The sequence below is a fragment of the Pleurodeles waltl genome, chromosome 6 (assembly GCF_031143425.1).
Source record: "Pleurodeles waltl isolate 20211129_DDA chromosome 6, aPleWal1.hap1.20221129, whole genome shotgun sequence".
In the NCBI taxonomy this organism is placed as follows: Eukaryota; Metazoa; Chordata; class Amphibia; order Caudata; family Salamandridae; genus Pleurodeles; species Pleurodeles waltl.
In genome coordinates, this window is record NC_090445.1 from 139,471,647 (window position 1) to 139,493,620 (window position 21,974).

The 21,974-nt window shown below is 43.1% G+C and overlaps 1 protein-coding gene across 5 annotated transcripts in view; it reads right to left on the reverse strand.

The window, feature by feature from the left end:
* SMARCE1 (SWI/SNF related BAF chromatin remodeling complex subunit E1) overlaps positions 1-21,974 on the reverse strand; it is an 85,195-nt gene that overhangs the window by 22,938 nt on the left and 40,283 nt on the right. For all 5 annotated transcript variants that reach the window (XM_069237604.1, XM_069237607.1, XM_069237605.1 and 2 more), the window contains 2 exons: positions 21,632-21,803; positions 667-839 (listed from right to left, as the gene is read on the reverse strand). In XM_069237604.1, the coding sequence (XP_069093705.1) occupies positions 667-839; positions 21,632-21,803 (345 nt within the window). The remainder of the gene's footprint in view (positions 1-666; positions 840-21,631; positions 21,804-21,974) is intronic.

Below are 21,974 nucleotides of genomic sequence, written 5' to 3' on the forward strand. Positions count from 1 at the left end.
TGAATCCAACATTCCTGAAAATACGCTGGGTGTCCCTGCACCAAACCCTTATTTGCAACCACAAGAACATCATACTTTCAACTACTGCACGCATCTCCTATTAACAATGTAACAGGTAATGCACATAGATGAGAGACAGCCAAGTTGGTAAACATCTGTGGCCACATGCACATTGTAGAAAGTGGAAATTAACTACTGACACTACTGATGCACCAGGTTAAAACAGGCAGAAATCTGACTCATCTGTAAAGGATTCATTGAAACCTACAAAAACACAAGACCATATTCATGGCAGAATGTGGTATAAAAAAATAAAAAAATCCTTCTTACAATGCAACAACTAAGCAACCAACTGCCCCTAATTAGCCATTAGTGATTTTGTGATTAATCTATGGTGTTTTACAAGGAAAGGACTTGAGAATAACAGTGTAAGCATTCATGGATAAGTATGTCCGCGCTGGATAGACTTTTCACAAAAGTATAAAAGAACGTAATCAAAGACCATATGTTTCTAAAAAGGTTCATCGCCTTCTGCTGCTCTCAAGTGTGAGAGTGCTATTTTATGTTATGATAGCACAGTAAGCTCACATGTTTAGTCATGCCCAAGCACTACACCTCACAGCTACAAATCCAAAAATTCTATACCGAAAGGCAAACCATATTTACCTGGTGAACCATGAGGGACTGAACCTGGCGTTTGAGAACTTGCATTCTAGCAGTGGTGACGACAGAACGGACATCAGGCACAACACTTTCACTCAGGATCTCGCTGATAAGACGGTGATTCCGTTGAAAACGTGCAGTCGCAGCATGCTTCATAGAAAACCCATCATCAAAATCTGAAATAAGAATGAAAGGTATTAAAGGAGTTACTTTTTTAAATGGCCTTTGGAAAAACACTGAATGTATCCAACATCAGAATAAGACGCTCACAGATTTGGGATTTAACAGCCCCCCATTGCCCCCCCACACACAGACATCCTTTAAAAACACCACAATTAAAGAAGGTAACCATAGCGAATGGTTAGCCAAACACTTAATTCTGCAAAAACTGCATCATCTAATACATGCCTTCAATCTTGATACATACAAGTACTTCCAGAGACTCGACCCTTCCCTAAAAATATCACTGTGGAAAGTCTTCGTCAGTATTACTTACTCCCATCACATCTATCTAGAGCCCTTAGTGAAAGTTTTTTTTCCACTGAACATTTAAATGATAAAGGACCCTCATTCCCCTCCCCACTTTGCTCTTTCTTCGCTGCCACATTTTCTGCAGGGATTTAATTATGTTTATGTTTGGTTTTGCATAGCACAGACATGTTGTTACAGTGGTAAAGCATTTGATACAGTTTAAGAGAAAAAATGAAACAGTTACTGCAAACATGGGCCCAAAGTAACCATCCTCAAAGCACTGGAGGAACTAGATAAAGACTCCCACAGAGATACCAAGTTGTCTCACAGATTTAACAACGCATTATATTACCGCTTCCTGATGCACTGCATTTTTAACTGAGTTCGCAGGCAGATAGCCTTGCTGCTTTAAATAAGGGGTGCCAAAAGTATGTCCAGCATGGCCATCTCCTTACCAAATTTACGTAAAATACAAGGACTATGGAAGTTGGAACCATTTAGAAAGCTTATAGATAAACAAGACAGGTTACGTTATGTTATTTTAGGTCTATTAGTAAGGCACAACTTAACAACCGTGAGGGTATTCAGGCGCTGGAGCAGGAATGTAGGCTGGACGGAGCTAATAGCTAAACAGAAAGGTCTTCAGTTCCTTTCGGAAGTTAAGTAACGAACAAGCTGTCCTGATGTGTTGAGGAACTTTATTCCGGGTCCTGGCAGCAATGGAGGAGAACCCTCCTCACTAGCTTCTGCAGATGCAGGGGACCCATGACAGGGTGAGAGGTTGACCATAGGTGCCTGAATGGATGGTAGGTTTGAGGTCAGTCACTGAGGTATGGTGGTCTGGTATTTTGGAGGGCTTTGTAGGCGTGGACAAATAGTTTGAAATTACATTTCTAGAGGAGTAGCCACAGTAGCTCAGTGAGGTAGAAGAGATGTGAGCGTGCCTGGGGACGTCTAGCATGAGTCCGGCGGCTGTGTTTTGGATAGCCTGGTGTCTTTGTGTGAGCTGGCTGGAGACGACAAAGTAAAGCGCAATGCTGTAGTCAAGTCTTCTGGTTATGAAGGCCTGACTGACCGTGCGTCTCATGTGTGTGGGGAGCCATTTAAAGATCTTGAGAAGCATTCTTAGAATGAGGCAGCAGGATGCGGTCACAGCGTGAACTTGGTTATTCATCATGAGTTTGTTTCCTAGGATGATGCCAAGGTTTTTGGCGAGGTCGGTGAGTATGGGTGTGAGTCCTAGTTTGGATGGCCACCAGGAGGCGTCCCATGGTGAGCTCCTGTTTCACAAGAGCAGGTTCTCTGTTTTGCCTGTGTTGAGTTTTAGGCAGTTCGTCCTCGTCCAGTTGGTCATGAAGGAGGTGTAGACAGTCCTTGTGGTAGTGTTCCCGTTGGTGAGTGAAAGGATTAGCTGTGACTCATCAGCACAGGAGACAATGTTGATGCCGTTGGGTCTTATGATGTAGGCAAGGGGTGTCATGTAGACGTTGAAGAGGGTTAGGCTGAGGGAAGACAAGCTTCTTGGGTTCAGTGTATGGGAGGGGGGGACAGGGTGGGGGTGGTAGCCTGTCTCGCTGAGCTCTGTTGGAGAGGAAGGAGGAAATCTATTTTAGGTGGCCCTTCAATTCCCCAAGTCCCAGAGTCTAGCAATGCGCATGGCCATGGGATATAATATCGAAGAGGATGAGAGCGGTGGTTTCACCGCTGTCCATGATGGACCAGATGTCATCTGCTACTGCTAGCGGGAGGTTTCTGTGCTGTGGTTGCTGCGGAACCATGACTGGGTGAAGTCCAGGAGGTGATACTCTTATAAATGGGAGGAGAGTGGCCTCTTGATTTCTTTCTCCAAGACCTTGGACAAGAATGGAAGGAGTGAGATGGATCTGTAGTTGCCGAGTTCTTTCAGGTCTGTGAGGGTTTCTTCAGGAGAGCTGTAATTTCTGCATGTTTATAGCTTTCTGGGAAGGTTCTGCTAAGGATGCAGACGTTGATGGTGGAGACGATGGCGCTGATGTGGGTTCTTCCCAGGTTGTAAATAAATGTGGTGCAGGAAGGGGTCTGGGTGGACCATGAATCAATGGTCTTCATAATTCTGGTGCTGTCTTCAGAGGTGAGGTGGCTTCAATTTGTTAGGTGATGGGTGTTCTTGGAGATGGTGGGTGGTTGTGTGATGATATCTTCTGTGGTGAGTTTGGGTGCGAAGTTAGTGTAGATCTTGAGTATTTTGTTGTGGAAAAAGTTGGAGGGGTTCATCGCAGAGGTCTGGTAAGAGGGCAATAGTGTTGGAGGCTGTCACTGGATTGGTGAAATCTTGGACGATGTTAAAACAGCTTTTTGCCAGAGTTGAAGCAGGAATCTAGACTCCGTAAGAGAGCTGCTTTCCTGGCTTCTTTGATCTGTGCATGATTTCATCCGAGTGCAGATTTGTAGGCTTCATAGAGGTGTTATCTCCAGTGGTTGAGCATAGGCTATTTGCCTAATTTTCTTTAAGGGAGCCAGCCAATGTGGTGGCGGAGTCTGAGATCCAGTTGTTGAATGTGGTTAGGTCGTTCTGGATCTACATCCTCCTGTATCTACACTGAACACACTAGAATCGACAGGACTAGAAGTGCTTGGAAACGTCTTGTGTCCACTAAATATCAAGTCATTGAGTTCACATTTTATTCATGTATTCAATCTTACTCAGTGCTTCCAATATTTGGAATGTGTGTTAACTCAGGAGCAGAAGTAGTAATTTGTTTAGGATGACTTATAGTAGTGAAGTGCAGAAGCAGTCATTGGAACCAAAGGCTCCTAGATCCAAAGTTAGCAACCTGGCTTCTTTCTGGTCAGGAATAAAGTTAGAAACTAGGCTTTCACAATCTTTAATAAGAAGAGAAATTTAAGAACCTTAGTGTGAAAAAAAAAGTAGTTTCACCCCCATATACAGTGCATTTGCTGCGATATACATCAACTGATTCCTGCATACGTCTAGTGGACCAACATGTTATTCCTTTTGCAGGAGTGCCAATCAAGCATATGCAAGCTGCATATTTTCACCAGGGAGCATATTCAGTGTCCTTTAGTCCGCACATTAACTCCCTGAAGTCTACTCGCATACTGTCATGTTCATAACTAATAGGGTGTTATTATGTTAGGCAGAATGTACTGTTGCTTTTTAGCTAGGTGTAGGCTAAATAAGTCCAAATGTGCACATATATGCAGACAAAAAAAACTGGACATCTGCTTCTCTGAGAGGCAGGCTTGTATTGGCCTTGGCTTTTGGCTTACTTCACCCGCAAGTATCAACTCTGGAGCAAGCAACTGGGCTTTTTCTCAGTTGATGGTAGAACAAAATTCTCAGACTAGCACCAGGGGATGCTACGAGTAGCGGGAGAATACCAAAATTCACTCACAGCATGAGGCTAACAGATCTTCACAATACTTGTAGAGAAGTCCGTTTTTCAACCAAATAGGTTGCACCATATCAAGTTTTCTATCTAGTAAACGGGTTTAGCAGCTTTGGGTATTTTCTGCAATGTAAATCACACAAAGAGTTGCAGTAAGTCACGTGTAACTGAGAAAGGCGACTCCTCTCCTGGACGAATAGAGAGGACAGCGGACGCATACAGCCCTGTTCATGTTAATCAACATAGGCACAAGTTGAAACCTAGTACCTGACTAAAGGTTGATGGCAACAGTAAACCTATGAGCTTAATTTTTTTATATAACCTCATTATAGTGAGGTTGGGCAGAAACAGGTCGATGTGGATATTTAGTTGAAGGTTTCAATGCCATCTGAGTTTTAACATGCCTATTGGGGACATTCAATACAATTATTGGTCCACCATAAGGAAGTTTTATTTCACAAGCACTTTGCACTCTGCACATATACCCAAGCCACACCTAGCTCTCAAAGGAACAACACTTGAGCCATCAAAAGACTCGAAAGAGCCCCTTCCGTTGCTTTCACTTTTAAATCTAGGCAAGGAAGTTCTATCCTACATCACAGAATTTGATTTCATAGTTTAAGGAGGAGGCTGATGATTACGCATGCCACCTCAGCGTTGGTGAGGACTTTCATCCTAAAAAAGAAAAGTTTCCTAAGATACATGTTATAGATTTTTTTTTCTGAGTTACACATGACCTTCTGCATCTCTGCGGTTTATTCTGTTATGGGGAACTGAAGCTTGTTGAGGTCTATACTCTTCCGCAGACCCTCTTGTGGTTGTAGTTATTTTAAGTTCAGTGATGATCAGTGCAGATCTTGGCTTATCTAGACCATCCGTGCACTCTCTGAAACATAACATTTGCTGTTCATCAAAAGTTATGCCTGCACAAAAACGACGCATATCTCTCAGTTTTTCACCTGGTGCACTCCCTTGTATCTATCCCTCTGTTTGCTTTAAAATGGCAGACTTTTATAAAGTCATTTGCTGATTCTTCCTACTGATGACCTACCACCATCAACCTGGTCTTCAAGGTGGATATGGGATTTAGTGGCTAAGCTGCTATCACTTGAGTTTCCATTCCAGATGCACAAAAATGAAAATAGTGGGATTTCTGCCGAGTCACTTAATATCGCAGTCTAAAATGTAAATATGTGAATGGAATTGTAACTATGCAATTCAAAGAATGCCAATCCCAACCCTGATTACATACGACATCCAGTTCCTCCACAACAAGGTTTACACACACACACATATAAGGAAAATGTCACTTACCCAGTGTACATCTGTTCGTGGCATTAGTCGCTGCAGATTCACATGCTGTGCACATCCCGCCATCTGGTGTTGGGCTCGGGAGTGTTACAAGTTGTTTTTCTTCGAAGAAGTCTTTTCGAGTCACGAGCCTGAGGGACTTCTCCCATTTCGACTCCATTGCGCATGGGCGTCGACTCCATCTTAGATTGTTTTCCCCGCAGAGGGTGAGGTAGGAGTTGTGTATGCTAGTAATAGTGCCCATGCAATGGAGTGAATGCGTATGTACATAATAAAGTTTCAAGTAATCTATTTACAAATGTACAAATGTTTAAGATCTACTTCTAAACGGCTACAGGCTCCCGGGGAGGAGGGTGGGCGCATGTGAATCTGCAGCGACTAATGCCACGAACAGATGTACACTGGGTAAGTGACATTTTCCGTTCGATGGCATGTGTAGCTGCAGATACACATGCTGTGCATAGACTAGTAAGCAGTTATCTCCCCAAAAGCGGTGGTTCAGCCTGTAGGAGTTGAAGTAGTTTGGAATAATGTTCTTAGTACAGCTTGACCTACTGTTGCTTGTTGTGCAGTTAGCACATCTACACAGTAGTGCTTGGTAAATGTATGAGGCGTAGACCATGTCGCTGCCTTACATATTTCGTTCATTGGAATATTTCCTAGAAAGGCCATGGTAGCACCTTTCTTTCTGGTTGAGTGTGCCTTTGGTGTAATAGGCAGTTCTCTTTTAGCTTTAAGATAGCAGGTTTGAATGCACCTAACTATCCATCTAGCAATGCCTTGTTTTGAAATTGGATTTCCTGTATGAGGTTTTTGAAAGGCAATAAATAGTTGTTTTGTCTTTCGGATTAGTTTTGTTCTGTCAATGTAGTACATTAGTGCTCTCTTGATGTCTAATGTATGTAGTGCTCTTTCAGCTACAGAATCTGGCTGTGGGAAGAACACTGGTAATTCTACCGTTTGATTCAAGTGGAACGGTGAGATTACTTTTGGTAAAAATGTGGGATTTGTTCGTAGAACAACTTTATTTTTGTGTATTTGAATAAATGGTTCTTGAATGGTAAACGCTTGAATTTCACTCACTCTTCTTAGAGATGTGATGGCAATTAAAAATGCAACTTTCCACGTTAAGTATTGCATTTCACAAGAGTGCATGGGCTCAAAAGGTGGGCCCATGAGTCGTGTTAAGACAATGTTGAGGTTCCATGAAGGAACTGGTGGCCTTCTTGGTGGTATAATTCTCTTTAGGCCTTCCATAAACGCTTTTATGACTGGTATCCTAAATAATGAAGTTGAGTGCGTAATTTGCAGGTAAGCTGAAATTGCAGCAAGATGTATTTTTATGGAAGAGAAAGCTAGTTTTGCTTTTTGCAGATGTAGTAAGTATCCTACTATATCTTTTGTAGATGCGTGTAAGGGTTGAATTTGATTATTATGGCAGTAATAGACAAATCTTTTCCATTTATTTGCATAGCAGTGTCTAGTGGTAGGCTTTCTAGCCTGTTTTAGGACCTCCATACATTCTTGTGTGAGGTGTAAGTGTCCGAATTCTAGGATTTCAGGAGCCAAATTGCTAGATTCAGCGATGCTGGATTTGGATGCCTGATCTGTTGTTTGTGTTGTGTTAACAGATATGGACTGTTTGGTAGTTTGACATGAGGTACTACTGACAGATCTAGTAGTGTGGTGTACCAAGGTTGCCTTGCCCATGTTGGTGCTATTATTATGAGTTTGAGTTTGTTTTGACTCAACTTGTTTACTAGATATGGAAGGAGCGGGAGAGGGGGAAAAGCGTAAGCAAATATCCCTGACCAGTTCATCCATAGCGCATTGCCCTGAGACTGATGTTGTGGGTACCTGGATGCGAAGTTTTGGCATTTTGAGTTTTCCTTTGTTGCAAATAGATCTATTTGTGGTGTTCCCCAAATTTGGAAGTAAGTGTTCAGTATTTGGGGGTGAATCTCCCATTTGTGGATCTGTTGGTGATCCCGTGAGAGATTGTCTGCTAACTGATTCTGAATTCCTGGAATAAATTGTGCTATTAGGCGAATGTGGTTGTGAATCGCCCAATGCCATATTTTCTGTGTTAGGAGACACAACTGTGTTGAGTGTGTCCCTCCTTGTTTGTTTAGGTAGTACATTGTTGTCATGTTGTCTGTTTTGACAAGAATGTATTTGTGGGTTATCATGGGTTGAAATGCTTTCAGCGCTAGAAATACCGCTAACAGTTCTAGGTGATTTATGTGTAACTGTTTTTGCTGTATGTTCCATTGTCCTTGGATGCTGTGATGATTGAGGTGTGCTCCCCACCCTGTCATGGAAGCATCTGTTGTTATCACGTATTGTGGCACTGGGTCTTGGAAAGGCCGCCCTTGGTTTAAATTTATACTGTTCCACCATTGAAGCGAGATGTATGTTTGGCGGTCTATCAACACCAGATCTAAAAGCTGACCCTGTGCTTGTGACCATTGTGATGCTAGGCACTGTTGTAAGGGCCGCATGTGTAACCTTGCATTTGGGACAATGGCTATGCATGAGGACATCATGCCTAGTAGTTTCAGTATTATTTTGACTTGTACTTTTTGTTTTGGATACAAGGCTTGTATTACATTGTGAAATGTTTGTACTCTTTGTGGACTTGGAGTAGCAATCCCTTTTGCTGTGTTGATTGTTGCTCCCAAGTATTGCTGTGTTTGGCACGGCTGCAGGTGTGACTTTGCGTAGTTGATTGAGAAACCTAGTTTGTGTAGGGTTTCTATGACATATTTTGTGTGTTGTGAACACCGTTTTAGCGTATTGGTTTTGATTAACCAATCGTCTAGGTATGGGAACACATGTATTTGCTGCCTTCTGATATGTGCAGATACTACTGCCAGGCATTTTGTAAAAACCCTTGGCGCAGTTGTTATTCCGAATGGCAACACTTTGAATTGGTAATGTATCCCTTGGAATACAAACCTTAGGTACTTTCTGTGTGAAGGATGTATTGGTATATGGAAATATGCATCCTTTAGGTCTAGTGTTGTCATGTAGTCTTGTTGTTTGAGCAGTGGGATTACGTCTTGTAGAGTAACCATATGAAAATGGTCTGATTTGATGTAGGTATTTAATGTTCTGAGATCTAGTATCGGTCTCAGGCTCTTGTCCTTTTTGGGTATCAGGAAGTACAGTGAGTAAACTCCTGTGTTTAATTGATCTTTTGGTACTAATTCTATTGCTTCTTTCTGTAGCAATGCCTGAACTTCTAGTCCTAGAAAATCTACATGTTGTTTTGACATATTGTGTGTTTTCGGTGGGACGTTTGGAGGGAATTTGAGAAATTCTATGCAATAACCATGCTGGATAATTGCTAAGACCCAAGTGTCTGTTGTTATTTCCTCCCAATGTGTGTAAAACTTGTTTATTCTCCCCCCCACAGGTGTTATGTGTTGGGGATTTGTGACCTTGAAGTCACTGTTTGTTTTGAGGAGTTTTGGGACTTTGGAACTTTCCTCTGTTTCTTTGAAACTGTCCTCCTCTATATTGTCCCCGAAAACCTCCCCGCTGATACTGGCTTTGGTAAGTGGGCTTTGTTTGTGAGGTTGTGGATTCTGTGGTTTGCCCTCGAAACCCCCCTCGAAATTGTGTTTTCCGAAATGTGCCTCTGCTCTGCGGGGAGTAGAGGGCGCCCATGGCTTTGGCTGTGTCAGGGTCTTTAAGTTTTTCAATTGCAGTGTCCACTTCCGGCCCAAACAACTGCTGTCCGTTGAATGGCATATTCAGCACAGCTTGCTGTATCTCTGGTTTAAATCCTGATGTACGCAGCCATGCCTGCCTCCTTATCGTTACTGCTGTGTTGACAGTTCTAGCAGCTGTGTCTGCAGCATCCATTGCGGATCGAATTTGGTTATTGGAGATATTTTGTCCCTCTTCGACCACTTGCTGCGCTCTTTTTTGAAACTCCTTTGGCAAGTGTTCAATAAGGTGTTGCATCTCGTCCCAATGGGCCCTATCATATCTGGCTAGCAAAGCTTGCGAATTTGCAATACGCCACTGGTTTGCTGCCTGTGCCGCCACCCTTTTGCCTGCCGCGTCAAATTTTCTACTCTCTATCTGGAGGTGGCGCGTCTCCGGAGGTATGAGAGTTGGCTCTTTTGCGCGCTGCTCCAACTACAACAGAGTCTAGTGATAGCTGTTGTGTGATGTACACTGGGTCTGTTGGTGGCGGTTTATATTTTTTTATCTACTCTTGGAGTAATGGCTCTCCCTTTGACAGGCTCTTCAAACACCTGTTTGGAGTGTTTTAGCATTCCGGGGAACATTGGCAGACTTTGATATTGACTGTGCGTAGACGACAGTGTATTAAAAAGGAAGTCATCTTCAATGGGTTCTGAGTGAAGGCTGACATTGTGAAATGCTGCTGCCCTTGATACCACTTGAATGTAGCCTGTACTATCCTCAGGTGGCGAGGGTCTTGCTGGATAGCACTGAGGACTATTGTCTGACACTGGTGCGTCGTAAAGGTCCCATGCGTCAGGGTCATCTTGACTCATCCCCGTATGTGTTGGGGATTGCATCATTGGTGGAGTGGCTACCGGTGATAGTTGTGGAGAGTGATGTGGGGATGGTGGTGGTGTTATTTGTTTAGCCACTTTTGCTTGTGGCTGTTTGTCCTTGTCCTTGTTTTGGAAGGCAAGTTTTCGTTTCATTCTGATTGGGGGAAGAGTGCTGATCTTCCCTGTATCTTTTTGAATAAAGAGCCGCCTGTGCGTGTGATCTGGCTCTATTGTTTGCAATTCCTCTTCAAATCTGTGTGTCATTTGAGAGGACAGTCCTTGTTCCTCTGAATAGGAACTAATTTTCGGTTCGGATGCCGGATGTTTCGGCACCGAAACCTTTTCTGCTGCTTTCTTCGGCTCCGACAAAATCTTTTTTCTTTTCGGCGTCGTGCCCTCTCGGTGCCGAATCTTTTCGGAGCCACTCTCTCGGGCCCGAGATTGCTGCGTGCCTGTATCTCGACCGGAGTCGGATGACTTAGACACCAGCTCGCCCTTTTTCGGTGCCGATGGACGGTCCCCTACTTTTCGGGTTAAGCCATGGCCTGTTGGCGGTGGCGTCCCCTGGGCTTTGGCAGTCTTTTCGTGAGTTTTTTGTTTCGACGTCTTACTCACGGTTTTCGGCGTTTCTTCGGGATCGCCTCCTCCGAGTCAGATTCCTGGATGGAGAATGTTTCTTCCTCCACCCTTGTCCTGTCGGCGCTGACGCCATTGGCAGTCTTCTTGCTCTTCTGTCCCTGAGTGTCTTCCTCGACCGAAACGCTCGACAGGCCTCACAAGTATCCTCCCTGTGTTCCGGTGACAAACACAAGTTACAGACCAGGTGTTGATCTGTATATGGATACTTGCTATGGCATTTTGGACAGAAGCGGAATGGGGTCCGTTCCATCAGCCTTGTAGAGACACGTGGCCGGGCCGACCAGGCCCCGACGGGAATCGAAAAACCCCGAAGGGCCACCGGAGCACTTCTCAATTCGGTGTCGATCTGTTGTAACTAACCCGATACCGAACGCAAACAATACCGACGATTTTTCCGAGATTCTAACTAACTTTCCGACCCGAAACACAGAGCGAAAAGGAACACGTCCGAACCCGATGGCGGAAAAAAAACAATCTAAGATGGAGTCAACGCCTATGCGCAATGGAGTCGAAATGGGAGGAGTCTCTCGGTCTCGTGACTCGAAAAGACTTCTTCGAAGAAAAACAACTTGTAACACTCCGAGCCCAACACCAGATGGCGGGATGTGCACAGCATGTGTATCTGCAGCTACACATGCCATCGAACATACTATTACAATACAATATATATGTATTATTTTTTTTCACTTAAAAAAAGGCAAAGGTTACAGTACAAAACCAGAAATTCAAATGTTATAGTTTGAGTTACCGTAAGTAACTATGAATCATGCCTTAAGGTATAACTCGCACCCTAAAAATTTTACTGCAAATATTATATTGATAGTATCAATGATGATATCAAAGATGTCATGAGTGCCATAATTGGTGGGGTAATCAGCAGTGCATGGAAGGGGCGCGAGTTACAGTTACTTGAGAACTAACTATAACAGCTGAATCTCTATGGTTTTGTATGTTTAGCATATGAGCCTAACTGTAATGACCCGGTAACCTTTCTTTTTTTTAAGTGAATTTCTATGTTTTTAAAAATATTCTATTTCCTAACTATAACATCCCTGTAACCTTTGTTTTTTTTTGTGGTGAATTTCTAAGTTTTTTTTTTTTTTTTAACAAAGTAATTTTCATTAGTATATGTTAATCCAACCACCCTCGGGCCATGCCATCTGGATGACCCCCCCAGTTGGGTTGGGCTGTATGAAACTTTCTCTCTCCCCCCCACCAAAAAAGTGCGGGAGATCACAGTTTCTAAAAAATAATTTTTACCGCAATTTCCCCACGATGTTGCAAATTCGCAGTAAAAACATTTTTTTTTTTTTAAGTGCTTTTTTCCCCTGGTGCGGTCCCTCTGGGACCCCAAAACCAAAGCTAAGGGGTCAAGGTGCCCCTACCATGACCCCTTTTCCTTACGTTTTGTTTTCAGGGACTGAGCTGAAGCAGAGTCCCAAGATGGCTGTCAACACTTTTCTGGCTGGAATGTTGACAGCCAATCAATGCTCTGCATTTATGATTTGCTAAGTCTTCACAACCTCAGATATTCAAATTTAGATTTTCTTTCATTGCTCCTGCACTACTGAACGGCTAGCACAATCCACGTACCGAAAGCTATCTTTCTGTCAAATTTGGTGTAATTCAGTACAGTAGTTCGGGCTCTAATCGTGTTCAAAGTTCAGATGGGAATTAACATGGGAAACAACTTTTGTGTCCCCCACCCCCTCCCTTTTCTCAGCCCCTGCTTGACGGATCACCCCCAAACTTTTGGTGCATAACAAGAATCTCTGGTACACTTTTTTGGGGTGACGGGGGAAATTTCATGAAGATTCATCAAAGGGTGCCAAAAATATAGTCAAGTCAAAAAACTTTTTCTTTTTTTTTCTTTTTGTAAATGGAAACATGGTCTTAACTATAACTACCTACTGGCGATCTGATGGCTCCTGGTGCAAAGTTATTTCAATTTACTTTCATATCGCTGATAGGAAGCACAGACCATTATTGTCAGTTTACTGGAGTAAGGACCAATTCTAAAATTACTGTTCACAAGGGTGATAGGCTGCCCAAATTGCCGTCTGGTTCGTTGCATCAATGGATTTTAAGAAGTAACACGTTATTTCTTTGTAAACTTCTGGTTCTTGTCATAATCCAAAAGGGATTTTATTTGTAGTTGACGGCAGCCAAGCATATAGGTGCCTAATATTTGAACAAACTGTTTTAAATGTTAAGATCTGGGTAATAAATGCATGCCACACGAACCGGAATCGAAAAGTGGAGATTAATTTCATGACGCTGGTCACATGCACTGAAAATACGCCAAGTGTTTAAATACGTTTATAGCTGCATGCGGTGAGGAACTGATATATGTCTAACTTGTGAACTTTCAAATGGGATGAAGTAAACGTATTTCCGTTCGCAGCAGCACAGATATAGGGCATGAATTTTAGGCATGTTGAAATGCGACCTTGCAAGTAGCAGTGCAGTGCGTGTGGCATGCGGCTTATCACATTTGTAATCATTCTGTGTGCAAACATTTTATATCTTTAGGAACTGCAACATTCATTTATTAACGTGCAAACCAAGTTTTAGTGTTTTTTTTTTTTTTGTTTGTTTACCAGCTGTATTTAATTACTGATAAAATGGCGCTATGCAATTTGATAAAGGCTGTTTGCAGCTGAAAACGCTTCATGCTCAGAGTCTGACGTTTTTGGCACTCTCCCACCCACCCACCACTGGCAAAGTAACTTGTTTTACCAATTCCATTTGGCAACTTTTTAACCAATCAAGACTGGTCTCAGTTTAAACAATACTGACAGGTTTCAGGGTAGTCAGTGAGAACAGCTAAAGCAACCTACACCTTTGTGAAATGACCATGCCCTGTATGGTACACTCAATATCCCTGGTAGTGTGTGTGAGGCAGATGGACATCAGAGTTTCCCAGCAGCTCGCGGATCACAGAACTCAAACAAGCATGTGCAATGCAATAGGTCTTGCATTTGCTTGAGTTAGAGCTTTTGGCGTTGTGAATTCCTATCTGGACTTTTCTTGCCACAAACTGGTCAACCCTGCCTCCTAATTTTGTCTTTTCCTGCCACATAATTCCAGTGGCCCTGTATATAACGAAAGCACTTGCATTTACCTTCCTCCTCTATCTGGAGCAAAATAATGAAAATGTTGCCTTTAGCGTCCTAATTTAAATCTGCCATGCTTATTCCAATAGAACACCACTGTCACCATCCCACCATCAGAGTTTCTGGCTGGCTAGCTAACGCAACCCCCCCTCCCCCCCCCCCCCCCACCCAAAGACACAAATTGCCACGTGGGAGTAACAAGACAAACTAGAAGGGTCACCCAAACATATCAAGAGTGTTCAGTCATAGTGTAATAAGAATGTTAAGTTGGCCTAGGGAAAAAGATGTGAAGTTTACATAGACAATAGTTGCTGTATCTAACAAGCAAAGCATGTTTTTTGCTAAATGTCTTAGCTACAAAAAGTTAAAACAAAACACATCAACGCAGCACAGAATGAAAAGTTTCACAATGTGCTCTCTATTTCATCTGGTGTTTGAAGAACAAAGACAGACTGCATCTGGTCCTTTAAATGAAGCTTTCTGTGTTGTCTGTGACTGTAGGAAAGTACCTTCTTTTTGCCAGCCATTCGTGTGCTTAGACTGTTTTCACTGAGATCCTGCTAACCAGGACCCCAGTGATTCTGCCTCTCCCTCCAAATGTGGTTACCTAGGACCTTTGTGCACTCCACAATTGGCATACTGGTGTCCCCTTATTAGCCCCTAGTATATGGTACTTAAGTACCCAGGGCATTGGAACACCAGGGGTCCCCCATGGGCTGCAACATGTATTTTGTCACCCATGGGATCCCATGCAAACTGTGTCTGCAGAACTGCCTTTGCATCCTACGTGAAAAGTGCATGCACCCTTTCACCACAGGTCCTGCACTACACTAGGTCACTGTAAGTCACCCCTATGGTAAGCACTCCTAGCCCACAGGGCAAGGTGCAGGTTCCTGTGAGGGCACCCCTGCATGAGTAGAGGTGCCCCTACCAACTCCAGTTCCATTGCACTGGACTTCATAAATGTGGTATCAAACATGTCAGAATGATACCCCAATATTGTTGCCAGTACCGGTTGTACGATTCTATGCACTCTGGGGGGCTCCTTAGAGGACCCCAAGTATTGCTCCTACCAGTCTTCTGGGAGCTCCTTAGAGGATGAGCAGTTGCTGCCTGGATGGAAGCCAGCTGCCTCAAACTCAACTTGGACAAAACAGAGATCCTCGTAATCAGCTTCACCCCCTTCCACCTGAAACAACTCCCGGTGGCCTCCCACACTGGGAAAGGCCGCACCCACAATCTAGGCATCATCCTGGACTCCTCACTATCCATGACCGGCCAAGTCAACACAGTCTCTTCGTCATGCTTCCACACCCTCCGAATCCTTAGAAAGATCTTCAAAACTGGACTACAGCAAAGTACTCTATGCCGGCATTACAGGGATGTGGAATTCCTATCGCCCGATGGGACATCTTGTTTGGGGTCAAGGGCAACAAGTTTTTATGTTTACTTTGTCCTTGGGACAAGTAGGCCCAACCCTCTGCAGCACAAACCATTTGGCGGCCTGTTTACAGAGAGTGGAACTCTCTGCAGTTGAGGTAATGTGTTTCCAAAAGATAATGCTGTTCGGACTTGTATTTATGGTGAATTATTTGAAAGCCTTCATTATTAGGGTGAGTGCTGTAAATAAATGTATTAAGGTCACACTTCACTACTGACGTTGGTTCCAGTACAAAAAAAGAAAAACGTGTATACACATGTTTGAAAAGTTTAGGCTATGAGGCTAAGTATAATGCTCCCAGAATGCTCTCTGATTAGATGCAAATGAAGTGTCATTTAGTAAAATGTGTTGATGCATGCTAGTATTTCTCAAAAATATTTTCAAAAATCAGTGTAACCATTTTCAACACAAATATGGGAAGCATGAAAATAAACAAACACTGACAAAGCCAACTGATCTGACATATTTTTATAAGTCTTTTAGTTTCATCAATGCGTGTCTTGTTTTGACATGGCTTTTGTAACACTTTATTGTTGTGGGAGCTACCAGGCCCTCAACATTGTAACAAACACTGGCAAAAAAAAAAAAAAAAGTTTTTGAACTCTAAAAGCACACGTTGCCACCAGTGGCATAACAAAGGCCCCGCAGCCGCAGGGGGCCCCTTCAGCGCAGCACCTGCCCTGAGTGAGTCTGGAGAGGGGGCTCCTCCATGTTCTTTGCAAAGGGGCACCCTCCAGTTTCGTTACGTCACTGATTGCCACTGTAGTTCCTGACACTGAACAAAACTACTTTGTGTGCCAATATGTTCCCTGTGGAAGAGCAGAATGCGATCACTCACAGTAAAGCCAGCCGAAAGAGAGAGAAATCGAAGTTTAATAAAAACAAAAAGTCTTTGTTAACACCAGACCTAATTAGGGACCAAGACCCACATGTAGGTAGCTTTTTGCATGTCGCAAACAGCAACTTTCGCTGTATGCGACGTGCACAAAGCACATTGCGATGCACAAACCCAGTTTTGCGATTCAGTAACCTGGTTACCGAATCGCAAAACGGGTTTGCGACTCGCAATTAGGAAGGGGTGTCCCCTTCCTAATTGCGACTCGCAGTGCAATGTAGGATTGTTTTGTGACCGCGAATGCGGGCGCAAACCAATCGCAGTTTGCACCCATTTCAAATGGGTGCTAACACTTTCGCAAAAGGGAAGGGGTCCCCATGGGACCCCTTCCCCATTGTGAATGTCACTGTAAACATTTTTTCAGAGCAGGCTCTGAAAAAATGAAGTGAAAACGTTTCATTTTTCGTTTTTGTAATGCATCTCGTTTTCCTTTAAGGAAAACGGGCTGCATTACAAAAAAAAAAAAAAAAAAAAAAAAAAAAAAGAACTGCTTTATTGAAAAGCAGTCATAGACATGGTGGTCTGCTGTCTCCAGCAGGCCACCATCCCTGTGAGGGCCACTATTCGCAAGGGGGCCGCAAATTGCGACCCACCTCGTGATTATTCATTAGGTGGGCATTTGCGAAGCCCTTGCGAATCACAGATGGTGTCAGGGACACCATTGTACATTCGGATTTGCGACTCGCAAATTGCGAGTCGCTCCGACTCGCAATTTGCGGGTCGCAAATCTGAACCTACCTACATGTGGCTCCAAATTCTTAAAGAAAGTCACAAAAGTGCACCCATGGTATATGTCGTACCCCTATAAAATATTTGTGAACTGTATTTTAGCATGGGTAAATACGCATGTGTAGATTTGCTCATGTGAAAATCTATTGAGCATTTGCAAGTTCATTTTCCCTCCGGACACTTTCTTCCCAACCCTGGAAAAAGTTCTAATTCTGCCATTGTCAGGAGTAAATGTCCAACCTTTCTTATTATGGGAAAATATTAGAGAGAAGCTGGTGAAAATCTTTAAAACATGCAGGTTAGTAGGTTTCCAGACTCAAAGGCATTCCAGCCCTGGAACTATTGCTTACTGCTTCCTCCAGCCCCAGTATGCAGATCTGCAGAAAGGTGGCAAAATAAGGAACTTGCTACAGTAGGGATTGAAACGGCAAGTATTCAAGCCCTACTATGGGCTATTATCAGAGCTCTTACATAATTTGTCGCCACACTACATGACACCAAAGGGACAAGTAGATCTTTTTACAGGACAAGTAGATTTGAGAAGCAACCTGTCCCCTGGACAAGTAGATATTTTAATAAATTTCACACCCCTGCATTACCAAGAAACTGTAATCAAAGCTACAAAGAATTCAGAATGCAGCAGCCAGACTTAGCCTGGACATCCCCCGAAATAGCCACATCTCCTCCCACCATAGAGACCTACACTGGCTTTCAGTCACCAAACGTATTCCATACAAATTCTCGATTCACACCTTCAAGGCACTACACAACATAGGACTGGCATACCTCAACCACAGCCTCGCCTCCTACATACCTAACGTACCCAAAGACTCAGTTCGTCTGAGCTCGCCCTCAAACCGTTCCCAAGATCTAGAAAAACACAGCAGGAGAAAGATCTTTCTCCTACCTCACAGCCCGGATATGGAACACACTACCTCTCAAACTCAGGCAGACAGGTTCACTGAAGCAGTTCAGGAAGGACCTCAAGACCTGGCTCTTCGATTGAGCAGCACGCCCACAAACAGCACCTTGAGACTCTACAGGTGATTAGCCGCGCTTTAAAAATTATTGATTGCTCCTACCAGCCTTCCAGGATCTTCCAGGCAGCCCGCGCTGCTGCAGCCCTTCAGACAGGTTTCTGCCCTTCTGCTGCTTGACCAGCCCAGGCAGGGAAAGGCAGAACAAAGTATTTCCTGTGGGAGAGGTGAAGCAACACCCTGCTCCTTGGAAATAGGTGTTACAAGGCTTGGGAAGGGTAGCCTCCTCAAGCCACCGGTTTGCTTTGAGAGGCATATTTGGTACCCTCCTTGCATAAACTAGTTTGCACCAGCTCAGGGGCACCCAGCCCCTGCTCTGACATGAAATTGGACAATGGAAAGGGGAGTGTCCACTCCCCTATCCATCACCACCCCAGTGGTGGTGCTCAGTGCTCCCCCAGGTGGCCACTCGATTCTGCCATCTTGAAACCAAGAAGTGCAGAGGCCCCTGGGAGCATCTGAGTGGTCAGGTCTGGCAGGTATAAAATGGCGTCCCCGCACTCACAAAGTTCTTGAAAATGGAACTGGGGTATGTGGGGGCACCTCTGCTAGTGCAGGAGTGCCCTCACACACAGGTACTTGCACCCTCCCCTTTGGGCTAATAGGGCCTGCCATAGGGGTGACTTACAGTGACCTGGTGCAGTGACCTGTAGTGAAAAAGGGTGCATGCACCTTTTCCTGCAGGGTGGAATGGCAGGCCTGCAGTTACACTTTGGATGGGCTCCCCATAGGTGGCATAATACATGCTGCAGCCCATGGGGATCCCACTGGTACCCCAAAGCCCTAGATACCTGGGTACCATATACTAGGGACTTACATGGGGGCCCCAGTATGCGAAATGTGGGGTAAAAAATGGAACAAGTAACCAACTTAGAAGGGAGACAGCATAATCACTCCGGTCCTGGTTAGCAGTCTCCCAGTGAACACAGTCAAACACACTGACAAACAGGCGAAAAGTGGGAGTAACCATGCTAAAAAAGAGGCTACATTCCTACATCTATTAATATAGAAAAACAGGGCCGGTACAAATACATTTCCTCTTTACCAATTTGTAACAAAAAACATGTATTTTCAAACAGATGTCTGGTTAGCCAGCGTCACAAAAAAAAACATCCAAAACAAATGTAACGGCATTGTCGAGACGAATTATTAATTGTGTTTTAATATCAGGTCAATCTGGAAGCTCACTGAAATACACCCCAGTGTGGAGATTTTATTCAAATATACACAGATGTGAGATTCTGGTCCTTAAAAGTAGCAGTTTATTAAATCTGAATAATACTACTAATCAGAATACAATCAGAATCATCGAGTGCATAATGGCTAGATTGCAATATTTACAAGCATTGCGACCAATTAAATATTAGGCTTAAGTAACTGTGAGATGTACGTATGTATTACTCAGGCATGTGTTCCTGGAATCAGAGAGATGCTCTTACTACATAGGCCTTAATTACAAATTAAGCGGAATAGATTTGGGATATTTACAACACAGTAAATGTTATTATACCGGGTTGGGGTATTCCCTGGGTGTGGTAAACACCAATTCAGCTGTCAATATGAAAATGAGAGATAACATGTATCAACTGTTTTTAACAGTACATTTCACAGGATTCGCCCGGTTTCTGGATTTCCCATTGCTCCTAGACATATTTCAGGACATGTGATCTGCCAAAAGCTATCAGAGTAAACGTGAGAGGGCAAGATAATAATTACATAAATCATAATTCTGATGCATGCACAAACCCCTGTTTGCACAGGGATCAGCATTTGGTTGTGAACTTGTACTACTGGTTCTACCGGAGAAAGTGTCACTTTGGTAAAGTTCAAATCAGTCATGAAGGAAGATTATTTAAGTGCATTAAACGGAGTTAAAAATGTGTCTGTAATATTGTACCATCACGCATTTGGAATAAACATTTTAATTTTAAAATTGCATTATTGTCTAGAATATTTACCATGTCTTTAGTCTTGGTTGAAGTTAACAAGGAACACTTCAGCCTTTACACCAAAACACTTCCTTCCAGAATTGTAGTTGCTACAACCTCAGAGGGTCCCAAGGCTTTGATGCTGTGACACTGGTACCACTTAGCTAGTGCCACGAGAAAGACTTTTCCAAGGGTACTATGCTCAATAGTACCACTGAAAACCTGGATTAGAGAGAAACTTCCTTTAACCAAACAAACGCCTTGCCCACACAAAAGGTCTTTGGAATCGGAGGAGCATTTGAAAAGTAGTGGTCAAACATACTTTGAGTCATGTCCACAAACAAACAATTAACTAGCTGGAACCTTTTGCTGTACCAGTTTCTCTTCGGTTCCGACACAATGCCTCTAGGGATTCGCTCTACAAACACTGCAACAGGGATCGACTTTTGAATATGTAAACATTGTGACAACTTCAGGTCTCAAAGGGCTCTAATCGAGCTTTAGTCACTAGAAGCCATCTCTTTCTGGCTAGTGCATTTACCTGCCAATAAATGTGGCCATGGCACCAATGTAACCACATCTGAACTCAAAGCATGTTAACAATGCCTCATAGTTTGACCTGCTTGGACTGACTACACTTGAAATATCTTCCAAATTTAAGGGAAAATACTCCGTGACATTCAACCCCATCTCATCATCCAACCAAATCAAAGGACTTCACAAGACGGCTTCTCAAGACTGCCATATAGGACCCTGTAATTTTTTGCCACAAACTATCTCACTGATGAATACTACAATTTTAGTCCTTTACTTAAGATTTTCATCCTTCTATCCATTTAGCCCAGCTTTTATTTAAACTTGCTGTGAACATTTTTAAGTTCTTTATTTCTTGAACTGTACTGTTTTAATACTGGCCTAACTTCAATGTTCTACATTTGTTAATTAAATTGAAGAGATGTGTGATCTAAGACAATTAATTATTCTGCACTCTGGATTAATAAAATCTTAAACAGAAGTGCAACTAACTACGAGTGTAGCTGATCAACAAGCACTCAGTAATTTAACCAGAGTCTTGCCAGGAAAGCAAGATGTGAAAAGGAAAAGGGACATGGAAATATGATAAAAAAAGGGGAGGAGATGTTTTGCAGTTTTCACTGTCCATTACAGTCTAACACTATAAAATGATATTGCATGACAAACATGGCTTTCGTGAAAAATATTTTAAGCTGATTCAGCTACTGCCACATAGAACATGTGTCTACTGTTCCAATAAAGTGAAAAATGGGTGTTGCATAAAACGACAAGAGCATGCCACCCTGAAATTGATGTGCACTAAAACACAGTATTGTAAACATACGTTTCTGTACCATGGTAGTAATAAACTTGGTTCCAGTTCTGCTCATTTGCCAAAGCTCTAAATGTGGGTTAGTTTAGAACAATTCACATTATTTATATGTGAAATACAAGTCTTACTGACCATCAGGGTCTTCTGCTGGTTGAATGCTCATGTACGGCTCCCCTTTTTCCATGCGGGACTGTCTCTGTCTGCTTTCTTCCTCCAGTGCAGCCTCAGCTCTGCTTTTTGCATTGATATAGGCAAGATAAGCAGGAGAGTTATGGTAGGTCTTCATAGATTCATTGTACTCAATCTGAAATTTAAACAAGAGAAAACACAGTTAAATCCATGCTATCAAGGCAGTACATGTCGCAGCCAAAAAGACTGACTGGAACAGTCCCCGATTTTCTGCAATAAAAACACCAATGATTTTTTTCCACCACTTCATCTCAGCACGGAACAATATCTCCACTATAAAACCAGA